At 39.1% G+C, this 20,038-nt stretch overlaps 1 protein-coding gene across 1 annotated transcript in view; it reads left to right on the top strand.

Moving 5' to 3' along the window:
* Positions 1–235: 235 nt before the first annotated feature.
* The window catches only part of LOC117291872, a 29,711-nt gene continuing 9,908 nt past the window's right edge, over positions 236–20,038 (top strand). Inside the window, exons 1-2 of the mRNA XM_033773814.1 lie at positions 236–389; positions 11,353–11,522. Coding sequence (XP_033629705.1) covers positions 11,362–11,522 — 161 coding nt within the window. The 5' untranslated portion in view covers positions 236–389; positions 11,353–11,361. The remainder of the gene's footprint in view (positions 390–11,352; positions 11,523–20,038) is intronic.

Here is a 20,038-nt window from a genome sequence, read left to right as displayed (position 1 = left end):
GTTGAACATCCCCAAAACTTATAGACAAACCTAATCTTGCAATGCATCTTGAATTGAAGATAGTTCAGTATTATTATTGTCAGTAGGAGTTGAGCCTGGTGTCTTGAGATTGCTATCTAAGACAACGCTAATCAGTCTGGTGCCATACCTCCCTCAACGCTAAGCCAATGAGGCTCAATGTCACTGACTGCGAAAGAAATCAGTTTCTTTATAATCTTTTCAATCGGCGGACGAAGTCAAAATGTCCGCGGACTTTTCCTGTTGTCGTCGTGGCGTTCTTGAACTCTACACGGGTACAGAACGTCTTTGTCTTCCCACTTAAACCTTCCGAACAACCGACGTCGTCGTGAGTGTTTAGTTCTTCTTGAGGGGTCTTTTCCCTTGGACAGGTTAGTGTTGAATGGTAGTGTGAATCCGGTAGTGTAGTGTTGTGTTTCTCACAAAGTATACGGGAAGGGATATGCATGCAAACCGCACAACTTTATCGTGCTGACAGCGCGAGTGTTTTTTATCAGGCAAGTAAAGTAGCAAATTGTGCATACACTAGGCAGCAGCAGAACCCGGACCTTGTGTGTGTGTGCATCCAATGTCACTTGTTAGAGCTACTGATGTTTTGGAATGCTGTGTTTTGGACGAATTAAACAACAATGTTTGGTAACAATGTGAAATACAATTGAGGTTTGTTTGAGTTAGTCTGAGAACAACACAGTGTCACCTGCACTGTGCATCCTTTGGCAGAAGACCTCAATGAATGGGCATGGGGCATACTTGGCTTGGGAGCACTCACTGTTTTATAGTTGTGGTCTGCTTTTTGTCTCGCCATAGTTTGAAGTGTTTTCAAGAGGGTTTTTGTTTGAATCGTGGAAACAATCAAATCAACCTGGCCTGCCTTTTCTTTCACACTGGTGGAGGAAGTACTGGGTAAGTTTTTGAACTGTTGGCATTTGGCAAGTCTTTCTAATTTGGAATTTTACATTTCTGCTGTTTTGAAAGTTGGGAAAATTTGAAAAATTTGGGACACGCAACCCCTGGGCTAATTAAGGTTTTTGAAAATAAATAATTCAACACAGTGTTCCAATGTTTTTCCATTTGTAATAGGGATGTCAGCCAATGAAAGATTACTAAATATTTTGTTCACCACAATTTGGTCTTTTCTTTTTTACCAGGTTCATACTTTTATTTACCAGTAGTTCATTATTATCAGAATTAATTAATTAACTCATTAGAGACGGAGATATTTTTTTCAGGCACAAGCTGGTCTAAATCAATATTTGATGCCGATGTTGTGTTTGTTTTTAATTAAGGAGCTCAGAAGTCTTGGCTTGATACAAGTTTATTTCAAATATTTGTTTCCCTTCACTCTTTACCAGGACTGACCTTTAAATATTTACTTAGTTTTGACCTTCAATGGTGATTTTTATAAGGTGTACATTATAATTCCTTCATTAAATTAAACTGATCTATTTTACAAAACCTTGATGTAAGTGGCGGAAGATAGAAACTTCAAAACTAAAAGTAATAGCCGTGAAATCTGTGAGTTTGCAAGTTGTATTTGACAGAACTCCGGCAGCAGACATTGTAAATTTGCTTTTCCTTTGATGAAAAAGAGTGTATCCATACAAATGTTGTACTTAAGCTAGGCTACCTGTCACACTTTGATTGTCATATTTATGAGAGGTAACTTGGAGATAGTACCGTGTACTAGTAGTAGATTATTTTTTTAGAGGTACATGTGCTTGTAGTACCTCAGAGGTTGGATGTAGCACCTGAGAGGCTGGATGTAGTACCCAAAAGGTTACATACAGCAGTACTAATATACCTGAGAGGTTACATGTATGTTCAATAGATGGAAAAAAGGTTAAAGGTAGTAGGTTAGAGGTAGTACTAGCAGAGAGATTAGAGATAGTACCAGAGATGAAGTACCTGAGAGGGTAGATTCAGTATTTTAGAGGTTTGAGGTAGCTTTACCTTAGAGGTTAGAGGTCAAAGTCTTAAATATAAAGGCAAAGTAACATCATACAAAAACTAATTAAAATATTTCTTTTCAAATTTGAAAGCGCACCCTTCATTGGTTGTGTATTACTATTATCATATTTCTGTTTAAAATGAAACCATGTATGCTGCATTTAAGTGAACCTTGCCAGTTGCAATCCTGTGATTTGAGCCCTTTTGTGATGAGATGAATACCCATATTGATGTTTCACTGTGGTAGTACGGAGAGGTTGACTACTGGAAAGAAGGCTTTCATATTGCCTTTTTGTGGTTTGGTTCATTCAAACTGTGCATGCAGATAGAGAGAGCGAAGGGTCTCGCTTTTAAGCCAACATCCACCATGCAAAAAGATTTGCTATGTTTCCTGCTTTATTTAGGGACTAATAAAAGCAAACAAATGACCTTGGCATTACACAATTTAACCAAAAAAAATCATCAAGTTAGATTGAATTTTTTCTCCCAACGTCCTGAAAAGCAAGCTATTGTTTTCTCGGACAATAGACCTATTGTGTGTTTTTTAACAATGAACAACGCTGCATGCTTCACTGGACACGCAGGGATTGCTTTATTATGTTGGTCAACATTTGAAGTTCAACTCACAGTCGAATTTCAAATAAATGTGTTGTCTTTAGGCCTACACGTAACCTGTTTTCATCCTTATTTGTTATTGTGAGCAACATATTGCATGAATGCTTCGTTTTTGAAAGGGCAAGGGCGCCGAGGCATGAGTCTGTAAACCTGTTAAATGTTACATTCTGTACATTCAGGCATCCCCACATTGGGGACAGTATATCCACATATGGAAAGATTCTTTTGAATTCTTGCGTATTATAAGAGATTCAGTCTCACATGCACCGAGTCCATTGAACACCCAGCAGGGTGGATATGTGCGCATTACAAGTCTTATTATTATTATTATTATTATTATTATTATTATTGTAAGGTTTCATTCATGTCTGTGCAGTGAACGATTTCCCTTTTATAGCATAGAAAAATGCTATCACAAAACAATTCCGTTGCCACTCTAAAATCACAATTTGCTACTTAATATTATTAGCAATCAGTGTGCACAAAATAAACGTTCAGTCTAATTTATTGCTCTGGAAAATTCTTTGACAAAATCGTTCCCTGAAGTACTACATAAAAATAATACTGTGCACACATTTACAGGTATCCTGTTTTTCTAATAAGTGCAGTGCACTGTTTGACAAAGGAAATGCTCATCGAAGGTCACTCAGGCTCTTTTGTTTAATGGTCCAATTCATTACAAATTCAGTTCGGTAGGCTGGCAGGGAATGATTTTTTCAGCACTTTTGCATAGCAAAAGTCAATAAAAATGTCAAAGGTACCAAGGTACAGTGTTCAAGAACAAATTGAAGACAAAAGAAAATACAAACCCCAACAATTTTAAAAGGACAAGAAAATATTGAAACGCTCAAAAGCACTATTTCACAATTAGCAACATTTGTACCTTTATCTAAACGGTCTAATATTTACACTTGTAATCAGCATTAACAAGAATTGCATGACTTATTTAACCAGACACCTATGTGTGTATGATCAATGGTACGATACACTATTGTGTACCAGCTGGTACAAGTCCTATTATGTAACGGTAAGCTTGATAAATTCTGAATAATGTCTGCTTACCCGGTTTATTATGATACTAGCCGACCTTTGGACCTTTTTTTAAGGATTACATGCAGGGAACCTAAACATAGCGCCTTAGTGTAGGTACATATCTTTATTGACCAAGATTAACAAATTACTTTTGTTAATTTAAATTAGGATTAGGTTAATTTTGAGAATTTTAGTTGGAGGGAGAGTATTTTTATCAAGTTTTTTTTTTGGTCCGAAATGTTGTCATCTTCATTATTGTGGTTTAGTCTTTGTAATTCTTTAGTAGACAGTGTCTGCATTCAGCTGAAGTTTCCTCAGGTGACTTTTAAAAGTTAAATCTTATATTTTTATTGGCCTATTAAACAGTGTTATGTTGACGGAAAAAAACCCAATATACGATTGTTGCACGCTGTGACGGGGTCCATGGCGTTTTGTACACCCGAGGGGGGAAATGGCACCCGAGGCGAAGCCAAGGGTGTACAAACCCGTATACCCCAGTCACAGCTTGCAACAATTGATTTGTTATACCTCTAGGTAACATTATTATTCCTCTTCTCGAAGTTCTGTGGTCATCCTCAAACATTATATTACATACATGTAGTTTAAAACAATTTTTTACTATTTCCTCGAACCCGCGGTTGTTTCGTACTAAACACTGGAAATCGACCAACGGTGGGAACGATCAAGGTAATGTACACCGGTGAACATCACTCAGCCATGGTACATGTACATTTTTTTGTATGCGTATTTGTTGCACGGCACGTGATTGGTTCTCGACCAATCAAACTTCACAGTTTGTTACCAAGGTATAACAATAATCTATACCCTACCTTATAAATCTTTTAAAATTACAATGTTAAGTGTATACGGTACGTATGTTGGGTTTTGTACACGGTATGTTTTGTTTCGTGGGGCAAATGGCACCTTCTGCTTTGCCTTGGGATAGGACATTTTGCCCTGATCCGCAGATGTACAACACATCCAGGCCTAAAATTACCCATAGCATCGGTTATCACGGTGCCATGTGCTTTTTATTGCTGTGGTTCCCTTTGCAAAATTCCAATACAAGTTCATGTTTTCCCCATAGAGGTGCTTGTTACTAGAGGAAAAAAGCTGTACCCCTTCAAGAGTGAAGTTCAAGGCCTGAACACCATGGACCCAACACTGCGTGCAAACTATTATGTATTGGTCAATGAGTGTGTCAAAAACTATTGTTCTTTCATGTATTGTTAGGGTTGTCTGTCAAAGATGTCAAGCAAAGTATGTTCAATTCAATTCAGTTTCTATTCGAGGAACACTGGTGCACTGGCACTAGGTTGTGATTTCTTATGTTTTTTTCTCGGATTGCAGGATTTTCTTTACATGGCCTGGGTTGGATTTCACAAAGAGTTGGGACTAGTCTTATCTCGAGTTAGGACGAGTTACTAGTCCTAACCATAGAGCTAGGGTCCTAGCTCTATGTCCTAACTTAGGACTAGCCATTGCGTTTTTTGTATCTCTTAGGACTAGTCCTAAGTTAGGACAAGTCCTAACTCTTTGTGAAATCGACCCCTGGATCCTTTAAATTTTTAAGAATTTTTATTTTGTTCTTGAGAAATTGTCCACATCGTATTCCAAACCAGTAGTTTTGTCTTTCTGGTGGTTGCACAACTTCGTTTTACCTTGCCTGTAGCCTTATAAATTTATCTCGAACACGTACCGGTACAGTCACCAAAAGGGGTTGAGAAACTGTCCGCATTGCGTCCAGACCTGTAGTTTTGTATTTCTGGTGATGCGCAAAGTCTGTAAACCTCAACGGCTCAATTTCATAGGGCTGCTTTTAAAGCAGAAGATAGCGCTTACAAATATTTTGCCCAGTAAAAGTAAGCAGGATACCAGTCACAAATTGAATGATAGGGCATGCTATTTTTTACTGGTAACCTTCTTCTGGTAAGCATGTTTTTGTTTGGCTTAGTTACTTTTTGTGCTTTAAATATGGCCCTGAACTTTAACATCTTGGTGTGTCTGTGTCTAGAATAAGGAATTTTCAGTAGTCGTCACATTCTTCAAATCCGGTCCGTGTTTTTAGATTAGTTTTATGGAGATAAATCACACATGTTTCTTGATGGATTGGAAAACCTTCATCAATCACTGTACCAATGATTGGTTACGTTAAATTACATTGTTGTGTTTTGGTCGTTTCACAGTACACTCTGTCCATTAATCTTCTAGCCCTCACATACACAGGAAGATGACTAATATTATGTGTTCAACGACAGCAGTGAAACAAGCTAGTCTTTCCGTAATAAAAAAACATATGTAGGCCTACTACATTGAACAGTTTAATGTTAATACTTGTGGATTAAGATTGAGCGGATAAGATAATGTTTCACTGGGGATTCGCTGCTGAACAAAAGGTCATACAATGTGTACACATGTGCATTATCAATCAGTAATGTAAAAACTGAACCCTCTTACAAAACATACTTAGAAAACCCTCCCCCCTCCCCTTCTGGGGCTAGAGTTTGTAAAGTCACATTGTCTCCGCAACCAGTTGGTGAATACAACCAAACACTCCTTTAAATCACCCCTGTTTGATTTGAGTTCATTTTGGTTTAATGATCCTCTGTCCACAAATGGGTCATCAAACCATCAGACCGTACGGTTTTATAGATGCCCCTCCTCTCCTCTCCTCTTCTCTCCCTGCCTCCACTTCACCATTAGAATATCAATCGGAACAAGAATTATGACAGACCAAGAAAATGGGGGAGGGGGACCCCAAAACAGCAGTCTAGGGGTCCCCCAAAAGAGAACTCAATCACTATCCAAAAGAACAATCCCCTTGGAAAAGAGGAACATTTAGAACAAACAATAAAATATCAGCAATTATTACATTAATACACTCTTTTAAAAAACATTATTTAAAAATTGTAACAAATTAAAGACTATTGACTCTGCTAGGTATAATATTCACGTCTGAGAGAAGATAATTTAATCGTGTATGGTTTGATACCTAGCTGAATTAATAGGTTGTCTTAACAAGCCTGTCAAATCATGGCCAAATGTAATCCTTACGCTGGTAAGTGATGCAATGTACAAATATGCTGGCACCCTGCCTGCATAACAATGCTAGGTTGGTCCCATGAGTGGTAAAAGCAATTCTTAAACGTCAACCATGGCGGACAGATGAAATAAATTATTGAAACTATTATCTAGCCAATTAAAGACACATTCCGTGAATAAATTGCACGACGCTCTTGCATACTAATAATAATATACTCGGCCCAATGTCATAGAACTGCTTACGAACATAAGTGTTGGGGGGGGGGGGGTTGCACTTCCACCAGGGAGTTTCTAAATTCTAACGGCAGGCATGATATACTCTCCTACTATAATACTTAACCCAGATTTCTGATATCTGGCCCTCAGAATAATCAGTAAAACTATCATTTAATCGCCTGAAAAATCTAGTGAGGCTAAGGTAGGTCAGTCAGCCCTCATACAAGTATTAAATTTTTCTACTTATTGCAGCTAAATATCATTACCGCTAGTGGTAGGACCTACACTAGCTAGTGGTAGGACCTACACTAGCTAGTGGTAGGACCTACACTAGCTAGTGGTAGGACCTACACTAGCTAGTGGTAGGACCTACACTAGCTAGTGGTAGGACCTACACTAGCTAGTGGTAGGACCTACACTCAGTGTTACACCAAAAACATTGACTCCTTGTTATGCCAACAGAATTGATTTTTACAATCAATCACACAGTACACAAAGGCCTATGGATTTTCTCCTACTGCTGAGGGACCATTTTCCACCTTTCAGCACGTTTCGCCATGTCATGACATGTGTTTACTATAATCCGTAATTCTGGATGTCGAGAATTGATAATTGTTTTAATGTTTTCTCAAAAAAGTAAAGCATTTCATGGAATAATATTTCAAGAGAAGTCTTTTACCATTACCTTCCGTAAACCCTGTAAGTTATTTGTAAATCTGTGAACCTTTTTGTTCTTCTTCTGAAAAGCATAAATATTGTACTTTTTCCCCGGTATAAAACTTGTGGTTTCAAATAACTATGAGTTGGAGGAGGGTCTTCTGATAGTGATAGTAAATTAGTAACCCCACCACATTCATGTAATAATTAAGTTTATTGTAGCCAAACTGTGCCAAAAGGCAAACCATGTCCGTCAAATCAAATCAATATCTGAAATCCATACCAAGCGAGCTCCCAAGATAACACCTTTCGACTAATATAATAAGAAGTCACAGTACGGAAGAGATGCAGTGCTGTGTAGTGCTGTAATTTGTTCCCTACTCTGCACATACATCTGTCCGTCCCCGTTCAGTGTGACACACAAAGCATTGAAGCTGTAGGCCTTCTAGTCTATAAACATTGTTGACCCCTGTATGGCACTTCTGTACAGTATAATCCTAGTTTTTAGTACAATCCAGATCTTAATGCTCAGTAAACTCCAGGGCCAAATTACGTAGAGGTGCTAAAGCAGAAAATATTGTTCACTGCTTAGCAGAAGTGAGCAAGATACATAAGTCACACCATGGTCACACACTGTACATGTGACATGGTAAATTGGTCCTATGATCTTACCCTCATTGGCCTAAGGAGAACATGACCTGGGTCCAGTTTCATAGCGCTGCTTAATGGTAAGCACATGCTTACTGCAGCAGAACAAAACTGCAAAAGTTTAAACGTATTTCACATGTTAGCAAGAAAATAAGGCGACCAGCATAGGTTTTGATAACCGAGTTTTTGAGAAAGAGGTAATGTCTTACACAAATATTAAAATGCTTCAGGTCTGAAGTCTTCCAATATTTTTTAGGCATCTGAATACACACAAATTTGTGCAACAAAGTTTTTTTCTTCCACTAATCTCTTGCAACTTAAATGACCAATTGAGTAAAAAAAAATCACAGATCTGTTATTTTATGCATGTTGGGATATGCCAAGTGAGAAAACTGGTCTTTGACAATATTACCAAATGTGTCCAGTGCCTCAACAAACTTTGTAGCATTTGATTTGGATTTGTAGGTTAATCCACAGCTGCTCTGGCATGTGGCCAGCTGACTAGTGGTGAAGGAGACCAAGCTGTGTTGTTGCCATATTGTTCATGTAGGCTACTTTGAACATAGTCTTGGTGCAAGACATTGTTATGTACCTATCACTCAACTATCACGATCTCTCGCTCCACTTCTCTTTCCTCGCTGTGCACGGCAAACATTGTTGTCCTTTCCCGTGAAATGCACCTTGTAAAATTGTACAACCTAAAGTGCTTTTCACATGGGGTCCCAAAATTGTTTTTCTTTTCACACATACATGTAGGTATATTTTGTACAATTTTACAACCATGCTACAATTTAGCAAGGGACCATTGCTGAATTGCCCTCATGCAAAAGAGGCTAAGTGTTCAAATTAAGCAAGGGACCCCTGCTAAATTGCTGTCGTGCGAAAGGGGCTTATGATATGTGGGTCAACAATGCTTACCTGCACTTTGTTCACACAATCACACATGATCCCTTATTCCCTAGAAGGATGCAGCACCATCTGTTGATGTATTAAAGGTATTAATACAGGATTTGCAAGAATAATGAGATTGTTTAATTTAAAGGGTACGTTGGTATCTCTCTTGAAATTAAAAGGCAATAAAGCCTACAACAGCTTTCAATTCGATAGTAAGCAAAACATGAACATTTTGTAAGCTCTACGCAATACCTTTTGTATAAGTGTGCTCAATACAACATTGTATCACAGCCTTTTACAGCCTTGGTCTATTAAATAATGTGTTGTTGGATCAGGTCCCACTGATAATCAGGAACAACCGGATCTTGGAAGCTATGCAAACCATGGAGGTAGAATTACTACCTCCATGGCTGAACTACATTATTTTTGGATCACAGAATGACTGTGCTGTGATCAGCTGATGTTTATTGAAGATAAAGAGGGAATAAAGTTATCTGAAATAGTGTAAATTTTTCAGAGGTTTGTCTCTTTTCATATAACATGTATAAGACAAACAGAAATACCTGTTGCAAAATGCTTACCAACAGAAGGACCTTTGTGCAAAAAGTAGTAAATTGTCTGATATTTCAACCATAGCAGAGGCTTTCTCGAAGGCAGTAACAACACACATAAAAAATAGTCAACATTCACTCCAAATGGTTTGGCTGGCTAGTTCAATGTTAAAAGCAATCCTCTTGATTATAAGGTATGAACCATGTGAAAAAGCTGACATACATGTACTAGTGAAGTGCCAAGCTGACTGATCCTGCTGGCCGGGCTAGTCACTGGAAAAGTTAAGGGCAGACCTTATCCATCGTCCAGCATCGAGCCTAGAAAAGGGAAATCCCCCAGGGACATGCCTGGCTGTGTTGGACCTGACCCCGTAATTTGTACTTTCCTTTCAACGTTTTGTAAACACTACTTCATGTTCTCAAATAATTGCTTAGTTGTGAGAGGGTGTTGTTAGTCCACCACAGTGCAACCTTGGTCTTTGTCAAACCCAAGAGCTTAGTTCAAATTTTGACCTGTGTACATGTAGGTGTTTTCTAAAGATATTTATAAATGCCACGGGCACTGGACCATGGCTGAGAATGTGCACCAAATTGGCAGAGATTGAATATGAGACACTTTTCGTTAGTTAGGAAGTGGTTACCTTTTGGATGACGAGCTCTCAGACTAAAAAAATATGTTTTTAGTCAAATTTGTCTTGATACTGTATGAGGTTTTCGGTGGCACCATGTGTAAATCTCCTTTGATTAGTGTTGGTTCTAAAAAGAACCATCTGGTTCTAAAAAGAACCATTGGTTGACAATTCAACGTTTTGATTAGTATGCTCTGATCAGTTTTCTTGAGTTGTCAACCACTGGTTCTCTTCTACCCCAAATTTTTTTTTAAATGGTGCTAGGGGCAAACCTTACCTGATTATACTCCCGGGGCCACCATGAAAACTTTCAAATCCTACCTAACATAGAATTCATTTTCTCAGTGTACAAGGATAATAAATAGGGCATGCAAACAATATAGGGCACATATAGGATTTGAGGCATTGCATGGTGAGGTATCAATATATATTTGGTTTGTGGTATTACCATGTGTGTATCTACTTGCCAGGTAGAGTTTGTTCTTAGAGAACTGTCTTGCCTAATTCTACTACCGCGGAGTAGATTGTTCAGGTGATCGGGAGACTTCTCAGTTCTGAAAAGAACTGTCCTGCTTATTAACTATTACCTGGGCGGATGGTAAAGAAATAGGCTGGGACTACTACTTTAGCTTATAGGATCGTAATTAACTGTACTACCGTGGAGTCAGTTCTTGGGTTGGTCTCAACGTTTCAACTAGCTTGCTCTAGTCATCGTCAAAAGACTGACTGATTCTGCCGTTAAATATAGGGCACAGTTAGGCTTTTGAAACCAAAGACAAACATTCTGTACTTCATTTCAGTTCAGTGTGCCCTGGCCAAACTTTGGTTCAACTTTACCCACAGTTTTGGGAAGAACCTAGGAATGATTCTAATCCAATCTGCATGTAACCTTTTTCTCTTCATTTCTGCCGTTTATTTTCTTTAGGGTGTCACGATGGGGATACTGTTGCACACCTTCATCTTCATTTGCCTCTTTGGCGCGGTGTCTTTGATCTCAATCATCTTTAAGCAGCATTTTTCTGTGCTTAGCAAGATTTTGTGCTTACAGGCTTTATGAAATTGGGCCCTGCATGTAACCTTTATTTATTATATTTCTTCTGCAGGGTGTCACGATGGGGATACTTATGCGCACCTACATCTTCATTTGCGTCTTCGGCGTGGTGTCTATGATCTCCATCGTCTTCATGACCTACTCGAGTAAGAGCACTCATCACAGTGTGCAAGTCAGTGATAGGACACTGTGGAAGAATCACTGGAAGACCTACAGTGTACAGTAAGTACAATTATATCAATATTAATAGGTTGTTAACATATGTAGCGCTTTATCACACCCCTAGGGGCGTATCAAAGCGCTCAATATTTTGTTCTGCAAGGTATGTGAAGCTTTTATTTGGAAGTAAGAGACCTATTCCTTTATAGCCCCATGTAATGGTTTACAAGGTGCTCTGGGCGCAATATGCAGCCCATTCAACCAGGACACCAGGGTAAGCCCCTTTTCTTTACAATAAGTGCACTGGATTCTTTTACGTGCATTACACAACACACGGGACCTACGGCTTTACGCCCCATTCAAAGGACACAGCAATACTACTTAAGTGTCAAAAATCCTTGTTATACATCGGTAACAAACTGTGAAGTTTGATTGGTCGAGAACCAATCAGGTGACGTGCAAAAAAAAATGCATGTTACATGGCTCGGGAGTTGGGTAACATGAAAAGTGATGTACACCGGTGTACATCACCTTGATCGTTCCCAGAGTTGGTCGATTTCCAGCGCTGTGTACGAAACACCCGCGGGAACAGTCAGGAATTGTTTCTTGTTCGTCTGCTTATTAAACAATGAATACTCCGTCGCAATAATGTTTGAAGATAACAACTGAACTTCGAGAAGCGGAATATTTATGTTACCAAGGTATAACAAAACAATTGTTGCACACTTTGAATGGGGTCCTCGGGTGCCATTTCCCCCCTCGTGTGTACAACACGCCATGGACCCTGTCACAGCGTGCAACAATTGTATACTGTACATCAACCGTTTCCAAAGTTTGTTTGAATATGACCATTGTTAACATATTGGTTGCATAGCTTTTAGTAGCCTAAAACAAGGCAAGTTTAGAAGTGGTGTTTACTTGCCCATAGTTGTTATTACTAGACAGTGTACCTTGGGCTAGTGTTAATAACTCTCTCAGGCTAATTCCTAAGCATTACAGGCGCTAACATAGTGTATTGATTGAAGACATTGCTGTGATAACTGTTTGGATAAGTAAGTAGGGCCCAGGAGAGACCCCCTTCAAGACGATCCAAGCTCGTACAACTTCCGTATCCGTCACATAAGGAGCTCAACAACAATCATGATCAGTTGCTCACAAACCCACTGCCCGCTAGCTGACTCCTACCGAACATAATCCTTGTCAACTTTACACTAATAAAATCTCCAATTATAATTAGCCAGGTATGCTTTGTTTTGAAAGGGCAAGTGCACCAAGGCAATTGTCTCCTCGGTAAAGGGCATCCTATGAGGAAATTGTAAATTTTCTACCGTAGCGTTTCAAGGGCTTGAAGGCAATGACTAGTGGGCATGGAGGCGATGGTCTACGTTGCCTCTGTGACGATCATGCTTGTAATATACCTTTTTAGTGAATGACGACTGAGTGGAACGTAAAATGCATCACCCCCAAATTGGAGACTTGTATTTCCCTCCTCCATGCTAAACCATGTCTTGCGTTTGACCCGTTTACCAGAAACACTGACTCATTATCATAGACGCTTTCCACCCTGCAGGTACAAGTCTGAATTTTGGTTTGCATGTATGACAACATTGGAGGTGTCTGAATAACATGGGAGGGGTGACGGTATACGTTTTGCAACCTGATACCCCTGTGTTCCAGATATTGCCACATATACCCCCCCCCCCCCTTTCTCAAGACATGGACTATGAATTCAGTGCTTACGCGTTCGTTTACCCGTCTTCTTGAGATGTTGAAAGGATGCCTGTGGGCCAATTGCACACATAATCAGACGTGCGTGTTGTGTGAGCAGTATATTGCAGGGAAACTCTTGATGGGTTGTTCAATATTGGAGGCTGTATGCCTGATGGCCTGTCACCCTTACAGGTGTGAAATTGTTTGGTAGATTGTCCTTTAAAGGTAGGAACGATCTAAGTTATCGTTTAACAACTTTTGAAACATTTCTGATGTTGAAGAAATTGCACACATTGGGCCTAATAAGATGGCATGCCGTCTGTGAGCGGAATATTGCAGGGAAACTCTTGATGGGTTGTTCGATATTAGAGGCTTCATGCCTGATGGCTCGTCACCCTTACAGGTGTGAAATTGTTTGGTAGATTGTCCTTTAAAGGTAGGAACGATCTAAATTATCGTTTAACAACTTTTGAAACATTTCTGATGTTGAAGAAATTGCACACATTGGGCCTAATAAGATGGCATGCCGTCTGTGAGCGGAATATTGCAGGGAAACTCTTGATGGGTTGTTCAATATTAGAGGCTTCATGCCTGATGGCTTGTCACCCTTACAGGTGTGAAACTTGGGGGTAGAACTGTCCCTTTAAAGGTAGGAACGATCTAAGTTATCATTTGTTAAAAACTTTTGAAACATTTCTGATGTTGAAGAAATTGCACACATTGGGCCTAATAAGACGTGCATGCATTCTGTGAGCGGAATATTGCAGGGAAACTCTTGATGGGTTGTTCAATATTAGAGGCTTTAAGCCCGACGGCTTGCACCCTTACAGGTGTGAAACTTGGGGGGAGAACTGTCCCGTTAAAGGTAGGATAGGATCTACAAGGCTCTGCTTTTCAGTATCTCCATGCAGGCCTGTATGCATTGTTTTTTTTTAAAGGGCAAGGGCACCAAGGCGATTTCTCCTTGAAAAAAGGCACCCTATGAGGAAATTGTAAATTTCTACTTCAGTACTTCAAAGGCACCAAGGCAATGACTAAGGGGCATGGAGGCAACCGCCTTTGTTGTCTCCGTGAAGTATCTAGCCTGCTATGTTATCATTGAAAAGAACACTTTTTGAAACATTTCTGGTGTCAAAGTGGACCTTTTGGAAACTCATTACCAATGACAACTGGGCAATCTCACATTGCTATTATACAAGAATGTTACGGATTATAAACAAAGTATAATCTATCTGGAGCCAAGTTTGGCTCATTAGGCTAGTGTTTATATACGTTTTCCTTGGCATTAAACAAATGAGATTATTTCTGTCTCACCTGGACAGGATGCCAGTCCATCGCAGGTTACTCCCCAACTCTTTGCGGTACCCATTTGTACTCCTGGGTGAAGGGAAGCATTTATGATAAAGTGCCTTGCTCAAGGACACTAGTGTTGATAGCCATAATTATATATTTTTTTATGAATAGATATTGAGAAAATAGTGAGTCCGCAAACATTAGAGCTAGATGGCTCTGGAGGTCGTTGGTTTAAATCTTGCTCTTGTCAATTTGTTTTTGGTTTAATTCTAAATTAGTTAAAATTTAACCAGTTAAGTAGTTCCCTAATGGATTATTACCGGATTATATTTTATATCAACATAGTTTTCTTGAGCAGTTATCAATTATGATGATAGAGATATCCCTATTAGTTTGATAGATAAAACAAGGAGGGGTAGCACTTAAAAGACTAACTAATTACATTAAAAACTACATTGTATGAGCTTTTGTCGTTTGTAGCAGCAACAACTTCATCCGATCCGATGAAGCACAGGTTGTTGCTACGAAAGCTCTTGCAGGTTTTTATGTAATTAGTTGTTAAGTACCCCCATTACCTTCCTTCAATTATTAGCAGTAATCTTTGTTTTTGTTTGTTTGTTTGTTTATTAGACAATCTCCACAGAATTCTATAAAATACAACAATTGGACAAAAACAGATAAAATACAAGGGAAAAGACATTTGAATCTGAGGAATTGTCGAGGATAACACAAAAAAGCTAAAATAAGCTTATTTCCATTGTGGTCCTCTAAATCAATCAATTTTATGAGCAATATTTAATTGAGAGAATCCATTTCATCAAATTATTACTGTTCTCCTAATGGACTTTATATGTACACCTCTCATGCGTATCACTCATTGAGGGCTGTCGCATTTCAGGCGTGAGATTTTTTAAGTATTTTTTTTTTTTCTCGTTTTCAAAATCTCCTACAACCGTTTGATTTTCCTTTAAAAAGAAATAAAGCCGTCAAAGTACAAAGGGAGAAAGGAATAGTCCACATTGTGTCCCAGGCCTTGAATTTAATTTTTAGAGGGACACAGCAATTTTCCTCTGATAAGGGGCACTTCTTATGAGGAAAATTTAGTTTGTATTGGATCTTTGCAAAGGGCACCACAGCAAAAGCACGGGCCACCAGGGCAATTTCAAAATTGTGAAAGAAGTGAAGCAGTCACAAAGTGAGTAAGGAATAGTCAACATTGTTTCCCAGGCCTTGGATTTAGTTTTCAAAGGGACACAGCAATTTTCCTCTGATAAGGGGCACTTCTAATGAGGAAAATTTAGTTTGTATTGGATCTTTGCAAAGGGCACCACAGCAAAAGCACGGGGCCCCAGGGCGTTTTCAAATTTATGAAAGAAGTAAAGCAGTCACAAAAGGGAGAAGGGAATGGTCAACATTGTGTCCCATGCCTTGGATTTAGTTCTTGAAGGGGCGCAGCAATTTTTCTCTGGTAAGGGCACTTCTTTCAGGACTATAAAATTTACTTTGTTTATTGGATCTTTGAAAAGGGCACAACAGCAAAATCACGGGGCACCAGGGCAATTTCAAAATTTTGAAAGAAGTAAAGCAGTCCACAAAAGGGAGAAAGGAATGGTCCACATTGTGTCCCATGCCTTGAATTTTTTTCTGGTAAGAGCACTTCTTTTAGGACTATAAATTTAGTTTGTGTATTCTGGATCTTTGCAAAGGGCACCACAGCAAAAGCACAGGGCACCACGACAATTACTGTTAGTGCTGTAGGTTATTTCAAGGCCTGGTGTCCAAACCTGCTCTCTTAATGTAAAAGAGTGAAAAACCACTTGTTTTGTCCACCATACCACTCTTGCAAAGAGCCATTTGGTGGACAACTCTTTTAAGAGAGTGAAAGGCGGGTACTTTCAACTCAATTACGAGTGAAGTTCGTTCCAATTTCACTCAAAAAGAAAGACACAGATTGACTTTCACTCTCACAAGAGAGAAACCGACACCACTCGGACAAGAGAGTGAAATGTTCACTTTTGTACATTAAGAGAGTGTAGCTTTGTATTTCTGGTGACGCACAGTTTCTGTAAACCTTTTGAATTGTACTATCTGGGAGGTTCTGGGTCTGGGTCCAGATCTCCAATATCTCCTGGAGCCTTTAGATTTTCATGGAAGAAAGCAGCCACCAAAGGGAGAAAGGAATAAAAAGTCCAGAGCTTTGCATCTCTGGTGATGCGCAGAGTCTGTAAACCTCCTGAATTGTAACATCTGGGAGGTTCTGGGTCTAGAATAACTAATTTTTCCAGGAATTTTTACATTTGTCAAATCTTATGCCTGATATTGGGCTACGGATACAAACTACCTGCTACATCTTATCAGATCAGAAGAGTCACGCATATCTATGACCTGTTGCTGTGGAGTAAGCAATTGATATTCATCTTGAATATTTAAGAGGGTGTGGATGAATGATACGCACAAACCTGACTGATAGACCAAAATAGACATGCTGTTCGTTGTAGCTAGCTCTGCATACTTTGTTTCTACCCTTTTTTTTGTGTCAGATATTTTTTTAGAGGAAATATAATTTACTGTTGCAAACTGCTTACCACCAAAGGATGGTATAAATGCAAAAAATAATTAGTGTCCCGATGGTTCGACCCTAGCAGAGTCTTTCTTGAGCAACTCTTTTTGGGGGTTTAAGTTTACCCGGTTACCATTTCCTGGCTTAAACCTTGGTTAAGGGTCTGGTAACTTTAAAATATAAAATGAAGGGGGAATATTATTTTGTCAGCTGGAGTGGCTTGGGCAAGATCACCTCTCAGTGTTGTGGCATCTTCTCATTGGGTTTTTATCATCATCGGCCATCGCGGCAATCACACATTACTATGCCACCCTGTCTGCTCAATGTGTCAATTGACAAGCAGCTTGGTGCGCCAAATTCCTTGGTGGATATTTCGTGGTTTCGACTGATGAGCGGTGAAAAAAAAAAAAAAAAAGAGGAAAAAAAAAAATCACCCAGACTCGCTCTTGATGGCGAGAGATAAATTTGCCTGACGGGTGGGGTAAGAAAAAGATCTATATAACATATAATTACACTGCATTAATTATTTATGAGATCATCAATGTACAAGTCCCTAAGTCCCAGTCGTGCTCCACTCGGCCGAGCACAGTGTTGATATTTTCGGGAAGATGTGCTTTGCGGAAGATTTTACCGCTGGGAGGGCAGAGTGGTTGATGAATTACAAATAAGACTCTCTGGCTCATAGGCAAATTGTGTCAATAGTTTCTGGGGGAAATTGCAACCTGCATTTCAATGATCTTGTTGAAGGAGTCGGTCTTGGGGGCAACCACAACAGCTATGGCTAATGCTAAGGGTGTTGCTGAGGAGGTCCTATACTTTAACGCATGATGATGCGGGAATCTAGTGGTAGCCAGAGCTGTAGCCGCTTATTTCGGACCTGGCTTTGGTTTTCAGAACTGGCAAATTTGTAAAAGCCCATATTGCGTCTTTATATGCATCTTTATACCTTCCCAACTCAAAGAAGTGACTAAATTTTTGGTTTTAATCCTTATGACACCAATGTTTTTTTTCTATAAATATTCTTTATCCCAGATGCAAATTAAACATCTGAAACAAGTGAATAATATTGTTTTTACATGTACGTTGGCAGTCTGCCTTGGTTGCGCCTGGTCTTGGCCCAAGTGCCCCATCAGAAGTTTCCTCATTTTCCAATGAATTGCCCTTTGCAAAATGGAAATGGGCACCAAGTTTGTTTGTTTAAATCCCCAGTAAATTTTGACACCCTTTTTACCAAAATCCTGGCTTAAACCTTGGCCAAAAATATTCCATCTTATCATGCAAAGCCTCAAAACGATCACCTTATTGGTTCCTGGGAAAGGGCTGCTGTCATTCATGAAGGAACACAAATAGGAGACTCAAGGACTGTAAATGTCTGCAACACAAACCACATACAATGGAGATGGCTTTTTGTCTGGTCTTCGCTGGAATTTGTGGCTTATTGTGTAGAAAATGGTCATCCAGTGCCTTTATTGTGGAGGTATTGCCTTTATTGTGAAAGCATTTACAGTTTATAAGTCTAAGAGCAAGGACTAGGGCCCAATATATTGGCTCTGCATACTGCCGAATTTGGCACTTTTGATCCATTCTTTGCTAATGCTTACAGGACAAGCAAGGAATTTCTGAGCTAGATGTGTGTTAGCAAGGAATGTTTTGATGACGTGGAGTACACACGCCCACAAGCAAAAATTCCCTACTTACATGTACCTATAAAATACGCTTAGCGAATGTGCAAAATTTCCTGTTTCTGTAAGCACCGATTCTATGCTAATGATAAGCTGTTCAGCAGAAAATTCTACTTCACCAATTTTTTGGCTAAGCAAGAAACTACCTGTGTACCAGTCTCAGCAATGTGGGGTATTCTGGCTATTGTGGTTACCTATTCTTGATAAGCAAAATCAAGTTTTTGTGCTTAAAAACAGACATTATGAACTTCGGCCCTGATCAACTCAGTATACGTGTAGAAATAGTGTTAGAAGTAGAAATCGGTGGAATATGATCCCTTTTCCATGCGTTAACGAAGGTGCCTAGTTTTTTACCATCTTTTCTTATCACACCTCTTCTAATGAGCTCTGCCATGGGGAGAAGTGTCCTGTGCAAGACATTTCTCTGTAGTGACAAGCAAGGCTGGCTGGGGTGATGATTGAGGTTAAACATAGATTCTGGCATGATGACCAGTAGTTGTTTACAATTTATAAATAGCAGGCAGGCCTGGGATTTTTCCTTAGGCACTTGACACTATTGGTAATTATTCAAAATAACTTTTTGCATAAAACCTTACTTGGTAGCGAGTAATGGGGAGCTGTTGACTGTGTAAAACATTGTGAAAAATGGCTTCCTCTGAAGTAACACAGTTTTTAAGAAAGAGGTAATTTCTCACTTAAATATTAAAAGACTTCTAGCTAGAATTCTTTTACTCCTATCTGAAAGCACACAAATTGGTGCCATCTTTTTTTCTTTACTCATTCATATTTCTGGTGACATGTGATGTTATATTTAAATTCACATACAATCGTCTCAAGCAGCATGAAGCTTTAAACTTCCTGTTTCTCCAAATAGGTTGTCACAAAATGATGAGTTTATCCTTCCAACAAATCATAAGTAAAAGTGATTTATTTAAATCAATTCTACCCCGACAACTCATTTGTAAGGGAGGAAATGAACATCATTAATCTTCATACAATACTAAATTGAATTCTCACTTTCAATCATTTTGTGAAGTAATTGGGACTTTGATAAAAGCCTTCCCAAGTTGGGGCCATTTAGAGTATAATGTACAAAGGGAACGTTCTTAGATTCAAATTGGGGGCATAAAATCTGGTGTTTTTTTTTTAAATATTAAAAACCACACTACTTTACAGTGAAAAGATTCGCCAAATGCTTGATATTATCAAAAGCTGACTGTATTTCTAAACAAGTCAGTTTTGATTGCCACTAGTATTAAGAGTGGCTACCAAAAGTACTTTCCCTTTAACGAGGCTGTACACACAGTTTTCCCCTGGTGCTGAATTTCCTCTGT

Source organism: Asterias rubens, chromosome 6 (genome assembly GCF_902459465.1).
Source record: "Asterias rubens chromosome 6, eAstRub1.3, whole genome shotgun sequence".
NCBI lineage: Eukaryota > Metazoa > Echinodermata > Asteroidea > Forcipulatida > Asteriidae > Asterias > Asterias rubens.
This window is presented reverse-complemented; position numbering and strand designations above follow the sequence as displayed.